Source organism: Scyliorhinus canicula, chromosome 26 (assembly GCF_902713615.1).
Source record: "Scyliorhinus canicula chromosome 26, sScyCan1.1, whole genome shotgun sequence".
NCBI classification, from domain to species: Eukaryota; Metazoa; Chordata; class Chondrichthyes; order Carcharhiniformes; family Scyliorhinidae; genus Scyliorhinus; species Scyliorhinus canicula.
In genome coordinates, this window is record NC_052171.1 from 19,640,573 (window position 1) to 19,667,619 (window position 27,047).

Below are 27,047 nucleotides of genomic sequence, written 5' to 3' on the forward strand. Positions count from 1 at the left end.
TAACATCAGGAGCATGGAGACACGGGGAGATCTGGCGTGCAGGTCCTCAGATCCTTAAGTGGCAGCACAGGTGGTAAATGGGTGGTAAAGAAAAGCATACGGCATGCTTGCCTTCATCGACGGGGTATTGAGCGTAGAAGCTCAAATTATGTTACAATTATATAGAACGTTGGTTCGGACCACATTGGAATACTGTGTCCAATTCTGGTCATCGCCTGCCAGAAGGACGTGGAGGCTTTTGGGAGAGTACAGAAAAGGTTTTACCAGGATGTTGCCTGGTATGGAGGGGTATTAGCTACGAGGAGAGATTGAAATAAACTGGATTGTTCTCACCGAGGGAGACGGAGGCTGAGGGGCGACCTGATAGAAGTTTATAAATTATTAGGGGTATAGAAAGGGTGACAGTTGGAAGTTTTCCCCAGTGCGTAAATGACAATTCCAAGGGGGCACAAGTTCAAGGTGAGGGGGGAGAGGTTCAGTGGAGATGTGCGGGGGAAAGTTTTTAACACAGAGGGTGGTGAGTGGCTTGGAATGCACTGCCAAGTGAGGTGTTGAGGCAGATACGTTAGCGACCTTTCAGACTTATCGGATAGGACATGAACAGTCCGGGTATAGAAGGACACAGGCGGTTGGTCTAGATAGGACACGTGATTCGGAGCAGGCTTGGAGGCCTGCGCGAACTAACCAGCGGAACAGAAAACTCCATCTGGCCAAGAGCGAAGGCCTGGTTCCAGCGTGGATCACACCAGCCTGCCAGCTGCCAAAAAGCAGGAAGTCTTCATGTAATTGCTTCACCATCGCAGACTACATCTGTTCTCCTGACCTGGTATATACTGTAGCTTGAACGTAGCTGAGCGCACACAGTTGCTTTTACAGCAAGTAACAGGCTTCAGAGTAATTGTTTCTGGGTTTGATTTGAGAGATTTGTTAGTTAATAAATCTCTAACCCGTGTGTGTGTGTGGTGTATATAAATTATTTCCAACCTCTCCATTCCCAGTAACCTGGCTGATGCTCCCATTGATGTTGTCCGCAGGCCGAATCTGGATTGAATGTCCGATGCACTGGTATTGAGAAGACGACTCGCTTGCCTGCAGCTCGAATGGCTGGGGGGTCACCGATGCAAGCACTCGGAAGATGCTGGGGTGGTGTGCAGTGAGCAGAGGGTGCCTGGCTTCAGGTTCGTCAACACCTTGATCAACGATATCGAGGTGAGTGCTCCCATGCCCGTGGTTTGACCAGCGGCAGGTCGATCCGTCGTGACGGGTGTCTGCAGCGGCCTGGCTGGGGGCTGCTGGTGACCGCCGGTGACAGGAGGCTGCATCGCTGTCGATGCAGGGAGAGCAGGATTGGAGGAGTGTTTGCAAATGGGAGACCAGCAACGCCAGCACATGTCCCTTTGCAATGTGAACGGTCAAGGCTTGTGCTCTGCTTCCTTGCCAAGGTTGGAGGCTGGCAGTGAGGTGATGTGAAGTGGTACCTACCCCTCTTCATCATCCCAACCTATCAGCATATCCTTATGTTGCATTCTCCCCCATGTGTTTGTCCATCAACCCCTTAAATCTATCTGTGTTACTCACCACAAGTCCTCACTCTGGCAGAGTGTTGTAGGGTGCTGGACACGGTGAAGTCTTTGTGTTTGGAGATGGTTAACTGTATGTATTGAGAAGAATTTTCAGCATATACTTAGTAAAGGGGTCAGTCTTGGAGATGTCTTCATGCTGGCTGCTATACACAGCTCTGTCCAGCACTGGACCGACCCAGGGTGTGGGTCATCTGCTCTCTGACATCACTGCGTGAATGATCTGGGTCCAATATTCAGGTGATGCCTCCTCCCTCTGGACTCTCCCAGCAAAGGAAACATCACCTGTGTCATTCCATCGTCTTATGGAATACAATGTTGACAAATGTTGACAAATGTGAGGTTATCCATTTTGGTAGGAATAACAGCAAACGGGATTATTATTTAAACAATAAAATATTAAGCATGCCGCTGTGCAGAGAGACTTGGGTGTGCTAGTGCATGAGTCACAGAAGGTTGGTTTACAGGTGCAACAGGTGATTAAGAAGGCAAATGGAATTTTGTCCTTCATTGCTAGAGGGATGGAGTTTAAGACTAGGGAGGTTATGCTGCAATTGTATAAGGTGTTAGTGCGGCCACACCTGGAGTATTGTGTTCAGTTTTGGTCTCCTTACTTGAGAAAGGACGTACTGGCGCTGGAGGGTGTGCAGAGGAGATTCACTAGGTTAATCCCAGAGCTGAAGGGGTTGGATTATGAGGAGAGGTTGAGTAGACTGGGACTGTACTCGTTGGAATTTAGAAGGATGAGGGGGGATCTTATAGAAACATTTAAAATTATGAAGGGAATAGATAGGATAGATGCGGGCAGGTTGTTTCCACTGGCGGGTGACAGCAGAACTAGGGGCATAGCCTCAAAATAAGGGGAAGTAGATTTAGGACTGAGTTTAGGAGGAACTTCTTCACCCAAAGGGTTCTGAATCTATGGAATTCCTTGCCCAGTGAAGCAGTTGAGGCTCCTTCATTACATGTTTTTAAGGTAAAGATAGATAGTTTTTTGAAGAATAAGGGATTAAGGGTGATGGTGTTCGGGCCGGAAAGTGGAGCTGAGTCCACAAAAGGTCAGCCATGATCTAATTGAATGGCGGAGCAGGCTCGAGGGGCCAGATGGCCTACTCCTGCTCCTAGTTCTTATGTTCTTATGTTCTTATCACCCCACCGTTTCAAACACAAGCTTGTTACCAGCATTTGTAACCTGATTTGTAACTATTCGACTCAGTATTACCCAGCTGGCTGCGATGGTCAGAGCTCAATGGGGGTGTATCATGCTGGAAGTCGGCGCAGAATTCGGAGGCTCAAACCTGGCTTCCTCTTCATCAGCCCTGTCTCACACCCACACCCTTCGTTAAATACAACCTCCGACTTTGCCAAACTGGTGCCTGTAGAAGGAAATGCGGACCGGGGAATATCGCGTCTTGTAGCCGGTAACCAGGAACAATGCATCTTCAGGAATGGATAAATTGGTCCAAAGATGTGCAGGTTAGGTGGATTGACCATGCTAAATTACCCCTTCATGTTCAAACGTTAGGTGGGGTTAGGGGATCACAGAGATGGGGTGGGGGAGTGGGCCTAGTCGGGGTGCTCTTTCGGAGGGTCAGTGTAAGCTCGATGGGCCGAATGACCACTTTCTGCACTGCAGGGATTCTGTGATACGTCTTTGACAGAGATTGTTATTGGAGAGTGCGTTAAATCGGTGAAAGTTTTGGAAACCTTCCCGCTATTTGTTCCTGTTTCCTTTCAGGAATTTTATCCTTGCAATCTGGAATTTCACAGTATCCGAAGATGATGGAGGCGTGTCCTTCGCCACTGATACTTAACCATTGCTTGTTTAACCTAATGATTTCCCTCCTCCTTCAATTGGAGAGTAGTTTTTAAAGGAGGTTACTTCCTTGATTTAAACACGTCCAACTTCCCAGGAATTCTTCAATCGCTGAAAACCGTTGTGTGTTTCTCACATCCCCAGATTCATAGAACATAGAACATAGAACGATACAGCGCAGTACAGGCCCTTCGGCCCTCGATGTTGCACCGACATGGAAAAAAAAACTAAAGCCCATCTAACCTACACTATGCCCTTATCATCCATATGCTTATCCAATAAACTTTTAAATGCCCTCAATGTTGGCGAGTTCACTACTGTTGCAGGTAGGGCATTCCACGGCCTCACCACTCTTTGCGTAAAAAACCCACCTCTGACCTCTGTCCTATATCTATTACCCCTCAATTTAAGGCTATGTCCCCTCGTGCTAGCCACCCCCATCCGCGGGAGAAGGCTCTCGCTGTCCACCCTATCTAACCCTCTGATCATTTTGTATGCCTCTATTAAGTCACCTCTTAACCTTCTTCTCTCTAACGAAAACAACCTCAAGTCCATCAGCCTTTCCTCATAAGATTTTCCCTCCATACCAGGCAACATCCTGGTAAATCTCCTCTGCACCCGTTCCAAAGCTTCCACGTCCTTCCTATAATGAGGCGACCAGAACTGTACGCAATACTCCAAATGCGGCCGTACTAGAGTTTTTACAACTGCAACATGACCTCATGGCTCCGGAACTCAATCCCTCTACCAATAAAGGCCAACACACCATAGGCCTTCTTCACAACCCTATCAACCTGGGTGGCAACTTTCAGGGATCTATGTACATGGACACCGAGATCCCTCTGCTCATCCACACTACCAAGAATTTTACCATTAGCCAAATATTCCGCATTCCTGTTATTCTTTCCAAAGTGAATCACCTCACACTTCTCCACATTAAACTCCATTTGCCACCTCTCAGCCCAGCTCTGCAGCTTATCTATGTCCCTCTGTAACCTGCAACATCCTTCCGCACTGTCTACAACTCCACCGACTTTAGTGTCGTCTGCAAATTTACTCACCCATCCTTCTGCGCCCTCCTCTAGGTCATTTATAAAAATGACAACAGCAACGGCCCCAGAACAGATCCTTGTGGTACGCCACTCGTAACTGAACTCCATTCTGAACATTTCCCATCAACTACCACTCTCTGTCTTCTTTCAACTAGCCAATTTCTGATCCACATCTCTAAATCACCCTCAATCCCCAGCCTCCGTATTTTCTGCAATAGCACCGTGGGGAACCTTATCAAAGGCTTTACTGAAATCCATATACACCACATCAACTGCTCTACCCTCGTCTACCTGTTCAGTCACCTTCTCAAAGAACTCGATAAGGTTTGTGAGGCATGACCTACCCTTCACAAAACCATGCTGACTATCCCTAATCATATTATTCCTATCTAGATGATTATAAATCGTATCTTTTATAATCCTCTCCAAGACCTTACCCACCACAGACGTTAGGCTCACCGGCCTATAGTTACCGGGGTTATCTTTACTCCCCTTCTTGAACAAAGGGACCACATTTGCTATCCTCCAGTCCTCTGGCACTATTCCTGTAGCCAATGATGACCTAAAAATCAAAGCCAAAGGCTCAGCAATCTCTTCCCTGGCTTCCCAGAGAATCCTAGGATAAATCCCATCAGGCCCCGGGGACTTATCTATTTTCACCTTGTCCAGAATTGCCACACTTCTTCCCTACGCACCTCAATGCCATCTATTCTAATAGCCTGGGTCTCAGCATTCTCCTCCACAATATTATCTTTTTCTTGAGTGAATACTGACGAAAAGTATTCATTTAGTATCTCGCTTATCTCCTCAGCCTCCACACACAACTTCCCACCACTGTCCTTGACTGGCCCTACTCTTACCCTAGTCATTCTTTTATTCCTGACATACCTATAGAAAGCTTTTGGGTTTTCCTTGATCCTACCTGCCAAAGACTTCTCATGTCCCCTCCTTTCTCGTCTCAGCTCTCTCTTTAGATCCTTCCTCGCTTCCTTGTAACTATCAAGCGCCCCAACTGAAACTTCATGCCTCATCTTCACATAGGCCTCCTTCTTCCTCTTAACAAGAGATTCCACTTCTTTGGTAAACCACGGTTCCCTCGCTCGACCCCTTCCTCCCTGCCTGACTGGTACGTACTTATCAAGAAAATGCAATAGCTGTTCCTTGAACACGCTCCACATATCCAGTGTGCCCAACCCTTGCAGCCTACTTCTCCAACCAATACATCCTAAATCATGTCTAATGGCATCATAATTGCCCTTCCCCCAGCTATAACTCTTGCCCTGCGGGGTATACTTATCCCTTTCCATCACTAACGTAAAGGTCACAGAATTGTGGTCACTGTTTCCAAAGTGCTCACCTACCTCCAGATCTAACACCTGGCCTGGTTCATTACCCAAAACCAAATCCAATGTGGCCTCGCCTCTTGTTGGCCTGTCAACAGATTGTGTCAGGAATCCCTCCTGCACACATTGTACAAAGAACGACCCATCTAATGTACTCGAACTATATCTTTTCCAGTCAATATTTGGAAAGTTAAAGTCTCCCATAACAACTACCCTGTTACTTTCGCTCTTTTCCAGAATCATCTTCGCCATCCTTTCCTCTCCATCCCTAGAACTATGAGGTGGCTGATAGAAAACTCCCAACAGGGTGACCTCTCCTTTCCTGTTTCTAACCTCAGCCCATACTACCTCAGAAGAAGAGTCCCCATCTAGCATCCTTTCCGCCACCGTAATACTGTCCTTGACTAGCAGCGCCACACCTCCCCCTCTTTTGCCCCCTTCTCTGAGCTTACTAAAACACCTAAACCCCGGAACCTGCAACAACCATTCCTGTCCCTGCTCTATCCATGTCTCTGAAATGGCCACACGTCGAAGTCCCAGGTACCAACCCATGCTGCCAGTTCCCCTACCTTATTTCGTATACTCCTGGCATTGAAGTAGACACACTTCAAACCACCTACCTGAACACTGGCACCCTCCTGCGAAGTCAAATCTGTGCTCCTGACCTCTATACTCTCAATCTCCCGTACCCCAAAACTACAATCCAGGTTCCCATGCCCCTGCTGAATTAGTTTAAACCCCCCCAAAGAGCACTAACAAATCTCCCCCCCAGGATATTGGTGCCCCTCAGGTTCAGATGTAGACCATCCTGTCTATAGAGGTCCCACCTTCCCCAGAAAGAGCCCCAGTTATCCAGAAATCTGAATCCCTCCCGCCTGCACCATCCCTGTAGCCACGTGTTTAATTGCTCTCTCTCCCTATTCCTCATCTCACTATCACGTGGCACGGGCAACAACCCAGAGATAACAACTCTGTTTGTTCTCGCTCTGAGCTTCCATCCTAGCTCCCTAAAGGCCTGCCTGACATCCTTGTCCCCTTTCCTACCTATGTCGTTAGTGCCAATGTGGACTACGACTTGGGGCTGCTCCCCCTCCCCCTTAAGGACCCGGAAAACACGATCCGAGACATCACTTACCCTTGCACCTGGGAGGCACCATACCAAACGTGAGTCTCCTCGCTCCCACAAAATCTCCTATCTGTGCCCCTGACTATTGAGTCCCAATTACTAATGTTCTACTCCTTTCCCCCCTTCCCTTCTGAGCACAGGGACAGACTCCGTGCCAAGGCCCGTACCCCATGGCTTACCCCTGGTAAGTCGTCCCCCCCACAAGTAGCCAAACGTTATACTTGTTACTCAGGAGGACGACCGCATGGGTCCCTGCACTGACTGCTTCTTCCCAGTCCCTCTTACAGTTACCCTCTATCTCCAGTCGTTGGTGTACTAACTTCCCTGAAGCTCCTATCTAGGACCCCCTCTGCCTCCCGAATGATCCGAAGTTCATCCAGCTTAAGCTCCAGCTCCGTAACACGGTTTTTGAGGAGCTGGAGTTGGGTGCACTTCCCACGATGAAGTCAGCAGGGACACTGACGGCGTCCCTCACCTCAAACATTCTGCAGGAGGAGCATTGTACTGCCTCCCTGACATCACCTCTAGATTAAAAAAAAAACAGAAAAAGAAAAAGAAAGGAAGAGCTTACCTGATATTACCGTCAAACCCTGCTCCCGCTGAAAGTTAAGCAAATTTAAAGGGCACTCACTCACCTTCACGACAGGCCCCTGCTCCTGCTTCCCAACCACCGTGGGTGTGGGGGGTTGTTAGAGGAGGAGGTAGGGTGGGAAACACTCACAAAGTGTTTTGGGTTTAACTGTCACTTGCCAACAGCCCTTCCACAAACCACCTTCAACTTAGGCTGACCGCACTACACGTATGCAAATTCCCCAGAAACAGCTGATCATAGCTCTGCTCTGCTGCCTCTGCTGATGGCTTGCTTCACTCAAACTCCTTGGGTCTCCTTCGCCGTTCCCCTTGCAACTTAGGCTGACCGCACTGCACGTATGCAAAATTCCCCAGAACAGCTGATCAGTAGCTCTGCTCTGCTGCCCTCTGCTGGATGCTTGTCTTCACTCAAACTCCTTGGTCTCCTTCGCCGGTTCCCCTTCAACTTAGGCTGACCGCACTGCACGTATGCAAATTCCCCCAGAACAGCTGATCAGTAGCTCTGCTCTGCTGCCCTCTGCTGGATGCTTGTCTTCACTCAAACTCCTTGGGTCTCCTTCGCCGGTTCCCCTTCAACTTAGGCTGACCGCACTGCACGTATGCAAATTCCCCCAGAACAGCTGATCAGTAGCTCTGCTCTGCTGCCCTCTGCTGGATGCTTGTCTTCACTCAAACTCCTTGGGTCTCCTTCGCCGTTCCCCTTCAACTTAGGCTGACCGCACTGCACGTATGCAAATTCCCCCAGAACAGCTGATCAGTAGCTCTGCTCTGCTGCCCTCTGCTGGATGCTTGTCTTCACTCAAACTCCTTGGGTCTTCCTTCGCCGGTTTCCCTTCAACTTAGGCTGACCGCACGGCACGTATGCAAATTCCCCCAGAACAGCTGATCAGTAGCTCTGCTCTGCTGCCCTCTGCTGGATGCTTGTCTTCACTCAAACTCCTTGGGTCTCCTTCGCCGGTTCCCCTTCAACTTAGGCTGACCGCACTGCACGTATGCAAATTCCCCCAGAACAGCTGATCAGTAGCTCTGCTCTGCTGCCCTCTGCTGGATGCTTGTCTTCACTCAAACTCCTTGGGTCTCCTTCGCCGGTTCCCCTTCAACTTAGGCTGACCGCACTGCACGTATGCAAATCCCCCAGAACAGCTGATCAGTAGCTCTGCTCTGCTGCCCTCTGCTGCCCTCACTCGGTCAACGTGAGGAACTCGCTCCCTATGGATGCCCTTGGTATCTACACGGGAGTGACCAGAAGGAAGACACAACTCTCGCTGTGTTTGCTGTAAATGCAGCTTCCGTATCCTCAGCGAAACTTAGTTTGGAGTTTTTTTAAAAATCCTTTAACGGATGTGGGGTTGTCGCTGTCTAGGCCAGCATTTATTGACTGTCCCTAATTGCCCGTGAGAAGGTGGTGTGTGAGCTGACTCCTTGCAATGCCGTTGGGGAGCGTGTTGCTGGATTTTGAAAGGTAACAGTGAAGGGTCGGCGACACACTGTGATCCGAGAGGAATGGTTGAGCAGACCAGAGGGGCTGAACGGCATTTTTTAATTTAAAAATCCTGATTCACGAGCTGCAGCTTGCAGCTTTTCCATTTGCCTCGTTTCTCATCAGAGTTCCAGACACAGCGATTGACCGCAAGTCGTATTAACCAGGGAAAGTATTTGAACATTGCAGCGAGCAGCAGGCTAGGGGATTATTTAAGCTGCCTTCCCAATGCGTTCACTTGAATCCAGTTCTGTTTTGTTTTAGATGCCGATTTGTCATGTTATTCTGTGTACATAAATATTGTCAGGGGAAACCACTTGCAAAGCTACCACAGCCAGGACTGCATCCTTCCAAATTATCTGCTTGCTGGAGATATGTGCTGTGTTACATTGCTCTCGTTAATCCTGATGTAAAATAGCTCAGGAAGCGGAGCATTAAGACAAGGAACTTTGAAAACCGCGGCCCGTATTTGGCAGCCAGCAGCAAAGCAACATTGCTGATGGAAGGCCATCTCTGTGGCACGGATCTCCCCTGCTCCAATGACGGTGTGAATCTGCCGCCAGATCCAGGGGCTCTCTGGGCACCTGATGTCCGTGATGTCACCGAGCAGCACGATGAGCAGCCAATCGCGTTGAAGCATTCCCCGAGACAGCAAACCAGCCAGGAACAAAAAACTCTAGGGTTTGACTCTATTATATTAAAATTTTACAGAGAGTTCAAGGTCTGATTGGGACATGAACATCAGATTAGGGGGAAACATTTAAAAGAAACCATGAACTTGAAAAATAAAATCTTTGCAATTGATTTGGGGGAAAAACTGACATTCAACAACCTTAAAATTACTTTGTCGTGGCCAGTGAGGCTGCTTTGAAGTAATGGTCATGTTAGGAAGTAATTAAACACTCATTTGCACCTGGGTTTGGCAAGTTTTTAGAGCTTGGTCCCTCTCACTGCCCGTGTTGAACTCAGCCAGTAATTATTTCATGCGTTGTATTCAAACTCCCGAGTTTCAAATCCCCCAGCCTTCCCTGACCATGTGGCTGCCTCCATCCCTTCAGAGGTCCCAGAGGAATCCTGGGACTGCAGAGTGTGGTGAACCCAGCCCAACGCATCACACAAGCTTGCCGCCCTCCCATTGATTCTGTCTACACCTCCCGCTGCCTCAGGAAGGCAGGCAGCATTATCAGAGACCCCTCCCACCCAGGCATTGCCTTCTTCCAGAACCTTCCATCAGGCAGAAGGTACAGGAGTCTGAAGACTCGCACATCCAGACATAGGAACAGCTTCTTCCCCACAGCTACCAGACTCCTCAACGACTCCCCCTCGGACTGATCTGTTCCCTGTAAGAACACTATTCACGATGCCCTATGCTGCTCTTGCTCATGTAGTTGCTTTGTTTGGCCCCATGTTCCGCACTGTAACCAACCACTGTTTGTCCATGTACCATTTGTCAATGTCCTCTGTCGATTATTCTTTTTGTCTATTATGTACGTACTGTGTATGTTCCCTCGGCCGCAGAAAAATACTTTTCACTGTACTTCGGGACATGTGACAATAAATCAAATCAACCAATCCTCTGAAATTTCTCCTTCACTGACTTAGTCGAGAGATGTTCCTTTTTGACTTTTATTTTCTCCCTCTGCCCTCGCAGTAAGATGATATGGTTAGCAGTGATGGGGGAGGTCTCATTTCCAGGCCCATTTACCTCAGTGCCACGATCTTTCGAGTGCCACGTCTCTGTCACTCTCGTGCCCGCTCTCTCTCTCTCTCCATCTTTCACAAGGATCCTTCCGTCACCGACACCAGAAGTAGAAACTGATGTGCAACCTTGTTGGCACTTTCTACACTTAGAACATAGAACATAGAACAGTACAGCACAGAACAGGCCCTTCGGCCCTCGATGTTGTGCCGAGCAATGATCACCCTACTTAAACCCACGTAACCCGTATACCCGTAACCCAACAATCCCCCCATTAACCTTACACTACGGGCAATTTAGCATGGCCAATCCACCTAACCCGCACATCTTTGGACTGTGGGAGGAAACCGGAGCACCCGGAGGAAACCCACGCACACACGGGGGAGGACGTGCAGACTCCGCACAGACAGTGACCCAGCCGGGAATCGAACCTGGGACCCTGGAGCTGTGAAGCATTGATGCTAACCACCATGCTACCGTGCTGCCCGTGAGGCTCCACAATAAACCTGTGGCGGTTTATTTATTTTTGTTGGGGGGGGGGAATCTTTACACTTTAAACTCCACGACAGCGAGGGTTTAAATTCAAGACAATCTCGAGAAACTTTGTCGGGTGGAAATACGGAGCGAGCAGGAAAGTGGCATCGATGCTGGGAGTCAGAGTTCGGGTGTAGGGAGCAGTGGGCCTCTGTTCTTTAATGCTGTTTGGAGTTCCTGGAAACAATGTACTCAGTGGCTCTTTGTTGAAGAGGAATTTACGGTGAGGGGGATGGGATGGGAGAAGTGATCCAAACACAGTCTGGCGAGGCAAGTTATCCACAAGCCCCCACCCACAGGGGGAATAGCTCAGAGTCTGTGGCCCCTCTGTCAGATCCTGTTGCACGGTCAGAACAGAAAAGGATATTTGTTCTCGGTGAAAGATGCGAATACCATCTGGACGTGTGTGTAGATTTCCCAAGGAAAGGCCGAAGGGAATCCTGGATAAGGGCCCTCGCCAGATGTGAATGCTGTTGTTTCTGTGGTGCAGTCTGAAGTACAGATGCAGGATCTGTCATGGTGGATTGTCTTTGAGACAAAAGCAAAAACAATCTCTGAGCATCATGAGTCTTTGAACTCTCTTCCTCAATAGGCGGTCGAGAGCGAGTCTTTGAATATTTTTAAGCTAGAGGTGGATAGATTTGTTGGAGTGGCCCTGTTCCTGATCCCTGCGTTTCGCCTGTCGCCGGGCAGACTGCCTGTGCGTGGTTACGGTGTCAGCAATAGCAGCTGTGCCAATCTCGCTCAACACTGGAGGGCCACGTTGTCTGCATTGTAGCCGTATATCTGCTCCTGTGCCAATGGGCGAGCTGTGCCTTCTGGGCACAAATGTGGGCAAAGTCTGTCTGAAGACTTTGCGCTTCTGTCAACTGCTTGAGACGTTTCTGATTGGATTCGATCGTCACCGGTCAGTGTAGGCTGACGGGCACTGAAGACTATGCTCCGTTTGGGTTTAAAGTTCAGCAGTTTTCCAGCGGTGAGGCTTTTCGTTGTGATTTGATCGCTGAGGAAAGAAATAACAGACGTATAACCGCTTGGACAGCTGCCACCAGCATCTGTTTCCCATTGTGACAGGAACCCAGGCTTGCCCACGCTCCCTCCCAGACGGGTTTCCTGAAGGAACTCTCACCAGTGGCTGTCGCGCAGTCATCCGGATCAGGATTTTGTGGGAGGAGATTGCTTCCGATGGGGGGGGGGGGGGGGGGAACTGAGAAATGATGACCCGGCCCCACAAGTGGGGAGGAGGAGGAGGAGGAAGCTGTAGTAGCATTTGGAGGCGTGAGGGGAGGGGTGGAGCTGTTTACAGGCGGGTGGGGACAAAGGCGTTTGATGGAGCGTTACTGCTAAACGGCTTTGGGTATCGAGGGAGAACGCACATTAAAACTGGGGCTTGCACAAGTGATCTCCAGAGCAAGGGGTGAGCATGCAGGAGGGTGGGGGGGGTGAAGGGATTTCCGGAATCTCGAGTTGGAGGGATGCAGATTCTCCGGGATTGCCAGGAATTCGGAGAGTTTTTTAGAACATAGAACAGTACAGCACAGCACAGAACAGGCCCTTCGGCCCTCAATGTTGTGCCGAGCCATGATCACCCTACTCAAACCCACGTATCCACCCTATACCCGTAACCCAACAACCCCCCCCTTAACCTTACTTTTATTAGGACACTACGGGCAATTTAGCATGGCCAATCCACCTAACCTGCACATCTTTGGACTGTGGGAGGAAGCCGGAGCACCCTGAGGAAACCCACGCAGACACGGGGGAGGACGTGCAGACTCCGCACAGACAGTGACCCAGCCGGGAATCGAACCTGGGACCCTGGAGCTGTGAAGCATTTATGCTAACCACCATGCTACCGTGCTGCCCCTTTCAAGGTAGCAGGGTTTTGCAAGGATGAAGCTTGTCCTTGGGCTGGTTTAGCTCACAAGGCTAAATCGCTGGCTTTTAAAGCAGACCAAGCAGGCCAGCAGCACGGTTCGATTCCCGTACCAGCCTCCCCGGACAGGCGCCGGAATGTGGCGACTAGGGGCTTTTCACAGTAACTTCATTGAAGCCTACTCGTGACAATAAGCGATTTTTCATTTTTTCATTTCATTGCTCTCACTCCTAAGAGCCCCACGCCGTTTGCCAACAGACCTGCGCGTCATCAGTCCACCGGTGTGGTGCCAGGACAAAGCATGGTGCCACCTGGACGTGTGAGGTTCGTGAGGAGGTTGCTGAATGAGTTGTTACATGTCCACTGCCTGTTCAGACATGGTGGGACACAGGACTGTTCGGAAAGTGAAGACGGCAAAAGATGTGACCGCCTGTCATTGCATTGGCCCGGTGCTACTGATTTTCGCGATGGTGAAATGAAAATGAAAGTGGCTTATTGTCACGAGTAGGCTTCAAATGAAGTTACTGTGAAAAGCCTCTAGTCGCCACATTCCGGCGCCTGTTCGGGGAGGCTAGTACGGGAATTGAACCCGCGCTGCTGGCCTGCCTTGGTCTGCTTCAAAGCCAGCGATTTAGCCCAGTGAGCTAAACCAGCCCCTAGTCCCAATGCTTTCCCCACATCGACCAGCAGAGAACCCGGGTGAGGCCATTCGGCCCCCCCAACCCGTGCCCTGTCATTCCCTGAGATCACCAACGCAATGCCCTCCAATCACAGCAGGCTGTTATTTTGTTCACCGGGACTATTGTCCTTGGAATGGGCATTCGGAATATTGGCTGAGGGACAGCGAGCGCATGGCCTGCCTGCAAACTGTGGCTCTCTACTTGTCTGTGTGTGTGTCTGTGTGTGTGTCTGTGTGTGTGTCTGTGTGTGTGTGTGTCTGTGTGTGTGTCTGTGTGTGTGTGTGTCTGTGTGTGTGTGTGTCTGTGTGTGTGTGTCGTGTGTTGTGTGTGTGTGTGTCTGGTGTGGTGTGTCTGTGTGTGTGTGTGTGCCTGTGTGTGTGTGTGTGCCTGTGTGTGTGTGTGTGCCTGTGTGTGTGTGTGTGCCTGTGTGTGTGTGTGCCTGTGTGTGTGTCTCTGTCTGTGTGTGTCTCTGTCTGTGTGTGTCTCTGTCTGTGTGTGTCTGTGTCTGTGTGTGTCTGTCTGTCTGTCTCTGTGTGTGTCTGTCTGTCTGTCTCTGTGTGTGTCTGTCTGTCTCTGTGTGTGTGTCTGTGTGTCTCTGTGTGTGTGTGTCTGTGTGTCTCTGTGTGTGTGGCTGTGTGTCTGTGTGTCTGTGTGTCTGTGTGTCTGTGTGTGTCTGTGTGTGTCTGTGTGTGTCTGTGTGTCTGTGTGTCTGTGTGTGTGTGTGTGTCTGTGTGTGTGTGTGTGTGTGTCTGTGTGTGTGTGTGTGTGTGTGTCTGTCTGTGTCTGTGTGTCTGTCTGTGTGTGTCTGTGTGTCTGTGTCTGTGTGTCTGTGTGTCTGTGTGTCTGTGTGTCTGTGTGTCTGTGTGTCTGTGTGTCTGTGTGTCTGTGTGTCTGTCTGTCTGTCTGTCTGTCTGTCTGTCTGTGTGTGTCTGTCTGTCTGTGTCTGTGTGTCTGTCTGTCTGTCTGTCTGTGTCTGTGTGTCTGTCTGTCTGTCTGTGTGTGTCTGTCTGTCTGTCTGTGTCTGTGTGTCTGTCTGTCTGTCTGTGTGTGTCTGTCTGTCTGTCTGTGTCTGTGTGTGTCTGTCTGTCTGTGTCTGTGTGTGTGTCTGTCTGTCCGGGGGGGGGGTATGCGCCTGGCTTGCCGACAGCGTGCAGAGATGTAGTGGGAATGTTGGAGGACGCACATCTTTGGGTTGTGGGGGTGAGACACACGCAGACAGGGGAGAATGTGCAAAACTCCACACGGGACAGTGACCCGGGGCTGGGATCGAACCTGGGACCTCGGAGCCATGAGGCCCGCGGTGCTAACCACTGCGCTACCGTGCCGCCCCATCTCACTGCGATGAAACATACGAAGCCCAGTCCAGCCCAGCACAATCTGCAGCCGTCGGTCTTTCAGTAGCACGCAGTGCAAGCCAAGGACGTCAGGCTAATGCGGCGGTTAGAGGAGGGATGGATCTCTATTAAGGCAGGTGTGCCAGTGTTTGAAGAGAGAAGAGACCAAGTTGATGTTTAGTTGTTTTTCGCTCATTACCAGTATATTTTCTCAAAGCTGTGTCCTGGCACTGATGTTGTGTTCCTGCTGTTGCTCGATCTAATTTGTGGCTGGCCAGTCCCATTTTAATAGAGCTATGTGTTGTTTGTGAATTTGTTTCCATGTCTGGTCAGCTGGAATCAATCTGCAGAACAGTAGTCCCTCTGGCTGCAGCAGGCAGGGTCCAGTGAAGCGAATGATCAGCTACGAAAGTTGAAAAACAAATTGTGGCTCGGCGTAAAGTGGCAGCTTCAGAAGGTGAAGGCGTTATTCACAGAGGAAAGCAAGCCGCTTCAAGATGCCTTTTAAGTTATTATCCTGCCCAAGGGTAGCACACCTGCTCTTCTCCTGCCTGTAAGGAGCCCCTGGCAATGTCAATCCCACAACCAGTAATCGAAAGCTTTTTAGCTCAGGCAGGCTACCTTCGATATATTGGCAAGACTCAGTTGTTTCCCTCGGAGATTTGGTATTCTTTACCTGATGAGTGCAAGGGAGTAAGCTTCGACAGCACGTCACTTTTTTTCGGCAACGCTGAAATCCTGCACTGCCCAGCGACTAGATTTTCCTCGGCGTGAGGAGATCCACCTGCAGGTAAATGGAGTTGAGATAGATGATCAGCCGTGAGTGATAACAGGTTCGAGGGGCTGAGCGGCCGATACGTTTAAGTGCCCTCTGCTCTCGACTCGCACCAAGGTTTGGCCGGCTGGAGAATTCCGCACTGGTCCGAGGAATAATCCGGTGGCCCGCTAGGAAAAGCTTTTCAGACTGTCCTGAGGCGTTGTTGGAACTCGGCAGCCCATTACGACAGCAGTTCCGGCTGCTTGGGCTGAAATCCGGTGCCTGAATGAGGCGGAGGATGTGACGGCGGTGGTCAGGAGATTGAAGCTCCTGCTCTGACATCTTCTGCTGTCTCTAATTGCTTTGGTTACAGAATGGTTCAAGGAAGCACCAACAGCTTGGCAACTCTCCCTGGACGTATTCCTGAAGATTTCACCGCCCCGCATCTCGCCTTACACACACCCGACATTGGCCGTACCGACATGTCAATCCTCCGCTTCCCCACGGCAAGTGGAACACAAACCAGCTCTTGATTAACTGCCAAGGCCCTTCCCATTTTTTCCCTCTTTCTTTTATTTTTGCTGTTATCATTTTTGAACCGTGGCTGCTTAATGGATAAGTATCTTTAAGTCCAGCAGCTCGAAATGATTAGAATTCAAAAGTTGCAACGTGACTGGGCGTCACGGTGGCGCAGTGGTTAGCACTGCTGCTTCACAAGCTCCAGGGTCCCAGGTTCGATTCCAGGCTTGGGTAACTCTCTCTGTGTGGGGTTTGCACATTCTCCCCGAGTCTGCGTGGGTTTCCTCCGGGTGCTCCTCCCACAGTCGAAAGATGTGCAGGTTAGGTGGATTGGCCGTGCTAAATTGCCCCCTCGGTGTCCAAAAATGTTAGGTGGGTTGGCGAGGCTACAGGGATAGGGCGGAGGCGTGGGCGTCAGTTTGAGTAGGCTGCTCTTTCCAAGGGCCAGTGTAGACTCGATGGCCGAATGGCCTCCTTCTGCACTGTTTAGGGGTTGTAGCAAATAATACACTCTGCTGGCTTTGCACTGCGCAACTCAGACTTTTTGGCACCCGGGAGATCGGTGGGACTCGGAGAATAAGATTTTCCCTCCATACCAGGCAACATCCTGGTAAAGTCTGAGGTCACAATAAATATTCTCCAACCTGGACAGACTCTTTTGTTTGTTGTGTCAGTGGTTGGTAAATCCACTTCAGGTGGGAGGTATAAAATAAATGGCAGGAGCATCGAGACACAGATCTGGGTGTGCAGGTCCACAGATCCACTGAAAAGTGGTATAGAACATAGAACAGTACAGCACAGAACAGGCCCTTCGGCCCTCGATGTTGTGCCGAGCAATGATCACCCTACTCAAACCCACGTATCCACCCTATACCCGTAACCCAACAACCCCCCCCCCTTAACCTTACTTTTTAGGACACTACGGGCAATTTAGCATGGCCAATCCACCTAACCCGCACATCTTTGGACTGTGGGAGGAAACCGGAGCACCCGGAGGAAACCCACGCAGGTGGTAGAACAGGTGGAAATGGTAGTAAAAGAAAGCAGATGCATGCTTGCCTTCATCAGACGGGGTATCGAGTATTAAAGCTTTAAAATTATGTTACAGTTATATGGAACGTTGGTGAGGCCACATTTGGAATACTGGGTCCAATTCTGGTCACCGCACTACCAGAAGGACGTGGAGGCTTTGGAGAGAGAGTACAGAGAAGGTTTACCAGGATGCTGCCTGGTATGGAGGGTATTAGCTATGAGGAGAGATTGAATAAACTGGGATTGTTGTCCCGAGGGAGACGGAGGCTGAGGGGCGGCCTGATAGAAGTTTATAAAATTGTTAGCGGTATAGAAAGGTGAACAGTTGGAGGCTTTTTCCCAGGGTGTAAATGACAATTCCAAGGGGGCCCGGTTCAAGGTGAGGGGGGAGAGGTTCAGTGGAGATGTGGTGGGGGGAGGAGGTGATGCCTTGATGCACTGCCAAGTGAGGTGGTTGAGGCAGATACGTTAGCGACATTTAAGACTTATCTGGATAGGGACATGAACAGTCGGGGCATAGAAGGACACAGGCAGTTGGTCTAGATAGGACACGTGATCGGCGCAGGTTTGGTGAGGCCGAAGAGCCTGTTCCTGAGCTATATTGTTCTTTGTCTTTTGAGTTTGCATTTCTGCCAGGGAAAATGAGTCAGATCCACTCAATAAAGGGAAAGGACCGGAGTGCTGTGGATTGAGCCCGACATTGCTGAACAAGGTCATTGCTCAAGATGGTTCAGCCAAGTTTTCTTTTCTGCTGTCTTGTTCTCTCTGTCATCCTTCTCCTCTCTCGCTCGCTCTCTCTCTCTCTCTCTCCCTCTCTCTCACACTCTCTGTCTGTCCTTCCCACTCTCTCTTGCTGTCATCCTGTCTGTCTGAATGTCTCTCGCTCTCTCTCTTCTTCTCTCGCTCTCTCTCTTCCTTCTCTCGCTCTCTCCTCCTTCTCTCGCTCTCTCTCTCTCCTCCTCTCGCTCTCTCTCTCCTTCTCTCGCTCTCTCTCTCCTTCTCTCGCTCTCCCTCCTTCTCCTCTCTCTCTCTCCTTCTCTCGCTCTCTCTCTCCTTCTCCTCTCGCTCTCTCTCTCCTTCTCTCGCTCTCTCTCTCCTCTCTCGCTCTCTCTCTCCTTCTCTCGCTCTCTCTCCCTTCTCCCTCGCTCTCCTCTCCTTCTCTCGCTCTCTCCTTCTCGCTCGCTCTCTCTCTCCTCCTCTCTCTCTCTCCTTCTCTCGCTCTCTCTCCTTCTCTCGCTCTCTCTCTCCTTCTCTCGCTCTCTCTCTCCTTCTCTCGCTCTCTCTCTCCTTCTCTCGCTCTCTCTCCTTCTCTCGCTCTCTCTCTCCTTCTCTCGCTCTCTCTCTCCTTCTTTCGCCCTCCCTCCTTCTCTCGCCCGCTCTCCTTCTTTTGCTCTCTCTCCTACTCTCGCCCTCTCTCTCCTACTCTCACCCTCTCTCTCCTTCTCTCGCCCTCTCTCTCCTTCTCTCGCCCCTCTCTCCTTCTTCTCTCGCCCTCTCTCTCCTTCTCTCGCTCTCTCTCCTCTCGCTCTCTCTCCTCTCGCTCTCTCTCCTCTCGCTCTCTCTCCTCTTGCTCTCTCTCCTTCTCTCGCTCTCTCTCCTTCTCTCGCTCTCTCTCCTTCTCTCGCCCTCTCCCTCCTTCTCTCGCCCCCCCTCCTTCTTTCGCCCTCTCCTCTCTCGCCCTCTCTCTCCTCTCGCTCTCTCTCCTTCTCTCGCCCTCTCTCTCCTTCTCTCGCCCTCTCCCTCCTTCTCTCGCCCGCTCTCCTTCTCTCGCTCTCTCTCCTACTCTCGCCCTCTCCTTCTCTCGCCCTCTCTCTCCTTCTCTCGCCCTCTCTCTCCTTCTCTCGCCCTCTCTCTCCTTCTCTCGCCTCTCTCTCCTTCTCTCGCCCTCTCTCTCCTTCTCTCGCCCTCTCTCTCCTTCTCTCGCCCTCTCTCCTCCTCTCGCCCTCTCTCTCCTCTCGCGCTCTCTCTCCTCTCGCGCTCTCTCTCCTCTCGCGCTCTCTCTCCTCTCGCGCTCTCTCTCCTCTCGCTCTCTCTCCTCTCGCTCTCTCTCCTCTTGCTCTCTCTCCTTCTCTCGCTCTCTCTCCTTCTCTCGCCCTCTCTCTCCTTCTCTCGCCCTCTCTCCTTCTCTCGCTCTCTCTCCTTCTCTCGCTCTCTCTCCTTCTCTCGCCCTCTCTCCTTCTCTCGCCCTCTCTCCTTCTCTCGCCCTCTCTCTCCTTCTCTCGCCCTCTCTGTCCTTCTCTCGCCCTCTGTCCTTTTCTCGCCCTCTGTCCTTTTCTCGCCCTCTGTCCTTTTCTCGCCCTCTGTCCTTCTCTCGCCCTCTCTCCTTCTCTCGCCCTCTCTCCTTCTCTCGCCCTCTGTCCTTCTCTCGCCCTCTCTCCTTCTCTCGCCCTCTCTCCTCTCTCGCCCTCTCTCCTTCTCTCGCCCTCTCTCCTTCTCTCGCCCTCTCCCTTCTCTCGCCCTCTCTCCTTCTCTCGCCCTCTCTCCTTCCCTCGCTCTCTCTCGCCCTCTCTCCTTCTCTCGCCCTCTCTCCTTCTCTCGCTCTCTCTCCTTCCCTCGCTCTCTCCTTCTCTCTCCTTCTCTCGCCCTCTCTCCTTCTCTCGCCCTCTCTCCTTCTCTCGCTCTCTCTCCTTCTCTCGATCTCCCTCCTTCTCTCACCCCACGACCCAAAAAGATGTGCACGGCAGGTCGATTGGCCACGCTTAATAGCAAAAAATAGAATTGGGTCCTTTCAATTTCGATTTTAAAGAAAAATGAAAAGAACAATACAATGTGCCGTGGATTCGAGGATGGATCTTGGCCATGGAACCAGAGATTATTACTCCACTTGGAATGCCGTGGTGGGATTTAATTCTTGTACTGAATCCTCTGGGAGTTTGGTTTACTGCCTCTTCTCTGACAGTGCAGTGGAAAGGTCGTATATTCTGGAGTCGGGATAATTCTATCAGATCTAACAGTGTGGAGGAGGGATTGGGAGGCAACTGTGTACATTCCATGCCCAAACATATGGTTTTCAGTCTCTGCTCACCAGAATGGAATTTGTCGATGCTCTGATCTGGTACAATGTGTCCTCCAGTGAACGTCGTTTATCTTTATCCCCAGAGGTTGCCTCTTGGGTCAGCAGTGCACAATCCCCAGGGTGCTTCAGTTGCCTACGTGATTTTAGTCAGAGCCCTTGGTGTTCCTGTCTGCAGTGAGATCCAGTGGACACTGGGAATGTACCGGAGTCGGATTAACAGTCCCGGGGCTCCTGCTTTGTTGACGGCGAGTCACGTCGAAGATACAGCAGTAACAGGCCCTTGGGGACAAGGACATCCTGTCCCACCTCAGCATCCAACTCTTATCAGTTACGATGAAATGGGGCAGCAGGGTAGCATGGTGGTTAGCATAAATGCTTCACAGCTCCAGGGTCCCAGGTTCGATTCCCGGCTGGGTCACTGCCTGTGTGGAGTCTGCACGTCCTCCCCCTGTGTGCGTGGGTTTCCTCCGGGTGCTCCGGTTTCCTCCCACAGTCCAAAGATGTGCGGGTTAGGTGGATTGGCCATGCTAAATTGCCCTTCGTGTCCTAATAAAAGTAAGGTTGTGGGGGGGGTTGTTGGGTTACGGGTATAGGGTGGATACATGGGTTTGAGTAGGGTGATCATGGCTCGGCACAACATTGAGGGCCGAAGGGCCTGTTCTGTGCTGTACTGTTCTATGTTCTATGTTCTATGAAATAAGAAATTGTCATACATTATAGTTTGTATCTTAACAGTAATATTATTGGAACCTGGGTTAAAATGCTTCCAGACACGATGGTCGGGATTGTCCGATCGCCAATGCCGAAATTGAGTTTGGCCTTCGACCGGAGAATCCCGTTTACGCTGGAATCGGGGGGGCGGTGCCGTTTTTCCGATGCTCCTCCCGCTCAAAAACGGGGGGCCCCAGGGCGTATGCCGCACAACAGCCTCTTTCAAAGGCTGATGCAGACTCGATGGGCCAAATAGTCTCCGACTGCACTGTCGGGATTGTAAGAATGCTGTGTGCTTTGAGTGTAGCTAATGTCCAGCTCTGTCTGGACAAAAAGAGTTGCTTCCTGGCCCCAAAACTGAGCGGGTGGTAGTCAGCTTGTTCCTGAAGAAAGCTGTCCCTCTCCAAGGACCCTGCACCAAGTTAAGCAAGTAAAACCTGGTTGCTCACAAATGTATTTGCTTAATTGGGATGTAGAGGCAGGTTTCAGGAAGCAAGTTGAGATGTTGCACCTGTTAACTGTGAAGCTATTGATGTTCAAATTCGAGCTTGTTTTGATATAAAAGCTGTTTCCTGCTCAGTGTTATCACTCCTGCGGTGCAGTAATAAATCCTCAGTTAACCAAATGCAAATAGTTGGGCCCTCACCTGGGATTCTGATCCGTGGTTCTGCTCCGGGAACGAAACACAGCGTCTCCCTTCTCCACTTGTCATCTTCTCCAGCTTCCCTTCAAGTGCCCCGTGCTCTTCATCTCAACTATCCCTCCCTCTTTCTCAAACATACAGACAGGGTTGTGCCATTTCGAAGCCTGACCTCGCCTTGAATGCCAATAATTCAGAGCCAGGTGGGCTATTTGACTGTGAAGGGCATGGCAGAGAACCTGGCCTGTAATCCCACCCTCCTCCCCCCACACGCGCACACACACGGAAAGCGGCTATTGCTCAGTCCATCCCCTCTGTAGCCAGCTAGGGTCCGGGTACTCAGCACTCCCTGAGTAAAGGTTAAGCTTGAGCCATTGTCGAGACTGCTAATAGGGTTAAAGTGCAGGATTGATTTTGGTACCTTGCTCAGCTCAGCAGGAGTGAGACCGAGCTGGCTGTCCCGATCGGAAGAGTGCAACTCTTCCTGCAGAGGCTCTCCGCCACAGCAAACCGGGAGGGAGGATTTCCCTATTCCAAACAGAAGGAGGCCATTCAGCCCCTCGAACCTGCTTCCCTGCCAGTAAAGACCATGGCTGATCCGCCCCCAGCTCCACTTTCCCGTCCTATCTCCACCTTGGATCTTTCCCTCCGTCGCCCTCAGTAGCTGCTGACTCTCTGAGACTGAGCGTCCACAGCCCTCTGGGGCATTGCAGATGTTCCCACACGCGCTGTTGGGCCGAAGCCTTCGAGCAGCCATTCTGAGCCAGGGGAGAGAAAGGAGTGAGATCGACTCCAGAATTCTGCTTGCTCGTGCCGCGTCGTTCTCGGCACGCTGGATCCTGCTCCGGGGTCGCATAAAAAACCCCGCGGCCGTGCCAAAGGGGGTTCTGGCTGGCCCTGTGAATGGGCTCCGCAGCTGGTAGCCTCTTGTACCCAACGCCACCCCCTCAAGAGGGGAGGGCCGACACGATCCGGCCTTGCTCGCGATGCTCCCCTCCCAGAAGCACCAGCAAAATGGCACGGATTTCCGGCGATTGAGGAAAGGAGTCCGAGGTGACCATGCGGAAGAAGTATTTTCACACAGCGAGTGGTCAGGATTTGGGACGGGCAGTGGAGACCAATTCAGATGTACTTCTCCAAAGAGAATTGGGTGAACGTTTGAAGTAGAAAGCAGGGTAGGGATATTGGTGAAGGAAGGGTGGGACTAAACGGATTGCTCTCTGAAAGGGGCGAGCACACACTCGAGTGGGCTGAATGGACTCCATCTGAACCGCTGGAAGCCCTATTCCCGGCCCGCAGTTAATCAGTGCAGTACATAGAACAGTACAGCACAGAACAGGCCCTTCGGCCCTCGATGTTGTGCCGAGCAATGATCACCCTACTCAAACCCACGTATCCACCCCATACCCGTAACCCAAACAACCCCCCTTAACCTTACTTTTTAGGACACTACGGCAATTTAGCACGGCCAATCCACCTAACCCGCACATCTTTGGACTGTGGGAGGAAACCGGAGCACCCGGAGGAAACCCACGCACCCACGGGGAGGACGTGCAGACTCCGCACAGACAGTGACCCAGCCGGGAACTGAACCTGGGACCCTGGAGCTGTGAAGCATTTATGCTAACCACCATGCTACCGTGCTGTGGTTGGGGTGATGAAGGCGGTGGTTGGGGTGATGAAGGCGGTGGTTGGGGTGATGAAGGTTGCTTTCAGCTGTCCAATAACAGTGCATGTTTTTTCCTTTAACTCCAGGAGGAGCAGTTACAAGTGCAAGACGTCCGCATCAAGAGAGTGTTTGGCTCATCGAAGAAGCGCATGCCTGTCACTGAGGGTTATGTCCAGGTGAAGCAGGATGGAGTTTGGAAGCCCATCTGCAGTACAGACTGGACCGCCATGAACAGCCGGGTCATCTGTGGCATGTTCGGCTTCCCGGCGGAAAAGAACTACAACGTGAAGATTTACAAGTAAGGACAGAGTTTGGTCAGGTTGCAGCTTTCCGTGTGAAAGGTACCTGGGTCAGTCTGCTGGCTGGAGGGACAATGGGCCTCTCCTTGGGGTGAGCAGAGAGAGAGAGAGAGATAGACGTGCTGCCTGCACGCTTGACGAGCCCCCTTCTGGAGCCCCGTTCAAATTGAGATCAGAGTGAAGGCCGTGGCTGCAAGTGGCCTTCCGCCCGTCGGACACATGCTAGCCCTGCGTGAAGCTCCTGAAACGAGGAACGTCTCCTCGGAGCGGGTCGAGGTCAGTGCAGACTGGGCTGAGTGAGACAGATCTCTGATCGACGAGATAGTTTTGGGCGGGGAGGGAGGAAAATGCAAGTCACCATCTGACCAGCTGTGCCCCACCCGGCCGCAGCCACTCCTGCGGGAGCACTCTCTCCGGGCGAAGACATCTCTCTTGAATTCCCCTTTAATTGAATGCTCCATTCTGAGCTGTCTCTTCACTCTTTCCTTCTCAAAGCCCTTGGTCACTTGGAGCACTAAGACCAGCTCCCTCCGCTCCTGCATCCGCTGCTTTAACAAGACTTCCGCTCTCGGAGGAGGATCCAGCGACGGTGAGGTTGAGGCAGAACGTCTGCCATGACAGGATTGCATGGTGGATCAGTCTGGAGGGGGTCGAATGGCCTGCTCCCTTTTTTTGTTGTTGTCATGTTCAGAGCTGCAAGCAGAAGCTTTGAGACATTGGAGCAGGATTAAGCCATTCGGCCCATTGAGTCTGCTCCGCTGTTCGATCGTGGCTGATCCGATTCTCATCCCCCATTGTCCTTCCTTCTCCCCATGACCCCTATCTTCTCAATGACCTTTATCACCGGCTGCGTATTGAGCTGAAGCCAATGTGTAGGACCGTGCCTCTCAGAGCCTCAGTCTGAGCACGGACGATATTTCTCATTTGAGCTGAGTGGTCAGAATGATGAGGTGTGGACAATGGGTTCACACTGAAGGTCAAGGTGGTGAGATGTGGACTGAATGGGTTCACACTGAAGGTCAAGGTGGTGAGGTGTGGACTGAATGGGTTCATACTGAAGGTCAAGGTGGGTGAGATGTGGACTGAATGGGTTCATACTGAAGGTCAAGGTGGTGAGATGTGGACTGAATGGGTTCACACTGAAGGTCAAGGTGGTGAGATGTGGACTGAATGGGTTCACACTGAACGTCAAGGTGGTGAGATGTGGACTGAATGGGTTCACACTGAAGGTCAAGGCTCCGTTGGTCTCCGAAATGCACAGTTGAATCTTTCTCCTGGTTTTGTGTTCCACCTCAAGTGGGTTTCTTGAGGGGGCAGCACGGTGCCTAGTGGTTAGCACAACCGCCTCACGGCGCTGATGGTCCCAGGTTCGATCCCGGCTCTGGGTCACTGTCCGTGTGGAGTTTGCACATTCTCCCCGGTCTGCGTGGGTTTCGCCCCCACAACCCAAAAATGTGCAGAGTAGGGGATTGGACACGCTAAATTGCCCTTAATTGGAAAAAAATAATTGGGTAATCTAAATTTATTAAAAAAAAAAAAAAAAAGTGGGTTTCTTGAGGGTTTGTAAAGTCACCCTGTCAGTATTGCTGCCGGCTCTCATTCGTTAATTTGCAGATCCACAAGCATCTCAGTCCCCCTCCTCCTCGTAGTTACACAGCAGTGTCAGGTCATTTTAAAAAGCCAGTTGCGGCCATTGGGCGCTCCTTCCGTGATGGGGAATGCCGTGACCCATGGCCCCACGAACCTCGTGACACCCAACCGCCAGTTTGGAATGATTGCTGTCATGTATACTGTCTCCCTCTGTGTTCCCAGTGGTGTACAGTGTTCCCGTCGTGTATACTGTCTCCCTCTGTGTTCCCAGTGGTGTACAGTGTTCCTGTCATGTATACTGTCTCCCTCTGTGATCCCAGTGGTATACAGTGTTACTGTTGTGTATACTGTCTCCCTCTGTGTTTCCAGTGGTGTACAGTGTTACTGTCGTGTATACTGTCTCCCTCTGTGTTCCCAGTGGTGTACAGTGTTCCTGTTGTGTATACTGTCTCCCTCTGTGTTCCCCAGTGGTGTACAGTGTTCCTGTCGTGTACACTGTCTCCCTCTGTGTTCCCCAGTGGTGTACAGTGTTCCTGTCGTGTACACTGTCTCCCTCTGTGTTCCCGGTGATGTACAGTGTTCCTGTTGTGTATACTGTCTCCCTCTGTGTTCCCCAGTGGTGTACAGTGTTCCTGTCGTGTACACTGTCTCTCTCTCTCTGTGTTCCCAGTGGTGTACAGTGTTCCTGTCGTGTATACTGTCTTCATCTGTGTTCCCAGTGATGTACAGTGTTCTGGGCATGCATACTCTATCCCTCTGTGTTCCCCAGTGGTGTACATGTTCCTGTTGTGTATACTATCTCTCTCTCTCTCTCGCTCTCTCTCTGTTCCCAGTGATGTACAGTGTTCCTGTTGTGTACACTATCTCTCTCTCTCTGTGTTCCCAGTGGTATACAGTGTTCCTGTTGTGTATACTCCCTCCCTCTGTGTTCCCCAGTGGTGTACAGTGTTCCTGTTGTGTATACTCCCTCCCTCTGTGTTCCCCAGTGATGTACAGTGTTCCTGTCGTGTATATGGTCTCCCTCTGTGTTCCCCAGTGGTATACAGTGTTCCTGTTGTGTACACTATCTCTCTCTCTCTCTCTGTGTCCCCAGTGGTATACAGTGTTCATGTTGTGTATACGTCCTCCCTCTGTGTTCCCCAGTGATGTACAGTGTTCCTGTTGTGTACACTATCTCTCTCTCTCTGTGTTCCCAGTGGTATACAGTGTACCTGTTGTGTATACTCCCTCCCTCTGTGTTCCCCAGTGGTGTACAGTGTTCCTGTTGTGTATACTCCCTCCCTCTGTGTTCCCCAGTGATGTACAGTGTTCCTGTTGTGTATACTCCCTCCCTCTGTGTTCCCCAGTGATGTACAGTGTTTCTGTTGTGTATACTGTCGCCCTCTGTGTTCCCAGTGGTGTACAGTGTTCCTGTTCTGTATACTGTCTCCCTCTGTGTTCCCAGTGGTGTACAGTGTTCCTGTTCTGTATACTGTCTCCCTCTGTGTTCCCAGTTGTGTAGTGTTCCTGTTGTGTATACTGTCTCCCTCTGTGTTCCCAGTGGTGTACAGTGTTCCTGTTCTGTATACTGTCTCCCTCTGTGTTCCCAGTGGTGTACAGTGTTCCTGTTGTGTATACTGTCTCCCTCTGTGTTCCCCAGTGACGTACAGTGTTCCTGTTGTGTATACTGTCTCCCTCTGTGTTCCCGGTGGTGTACAGTGTAC

At 51.1% G+C, this 27,047-nt stretch overlaps 1 protein-coding gene across 1 annotated transcript; it reads left to right on the forward strand.

Annotated features, from left to right (window-relative positions):
* The first annotated feature begins 1,032 nt into the window (after window positions 1–1,032).
* On the forward strand, window positions 1,033–23,757 carry LOC119957282 (lysyl oxidase homolog 2B-like). The gene is made up of 2 exons (XM_038785115.1): window positions 1,033–1,209; window positions 23,542–23,757. Exons 1-2 carry the CDS (start codon window positions 1,051–1,053, stop codon window positions 23,755–23,757), a joined length of 375 nt encoding a protein of 124 aa, XP_038641043.1. The 5' UTR covers window positions 1,033–1,050.
* Window positions 23,758–27,047: the final 3,290 nt, after the last annotated feature.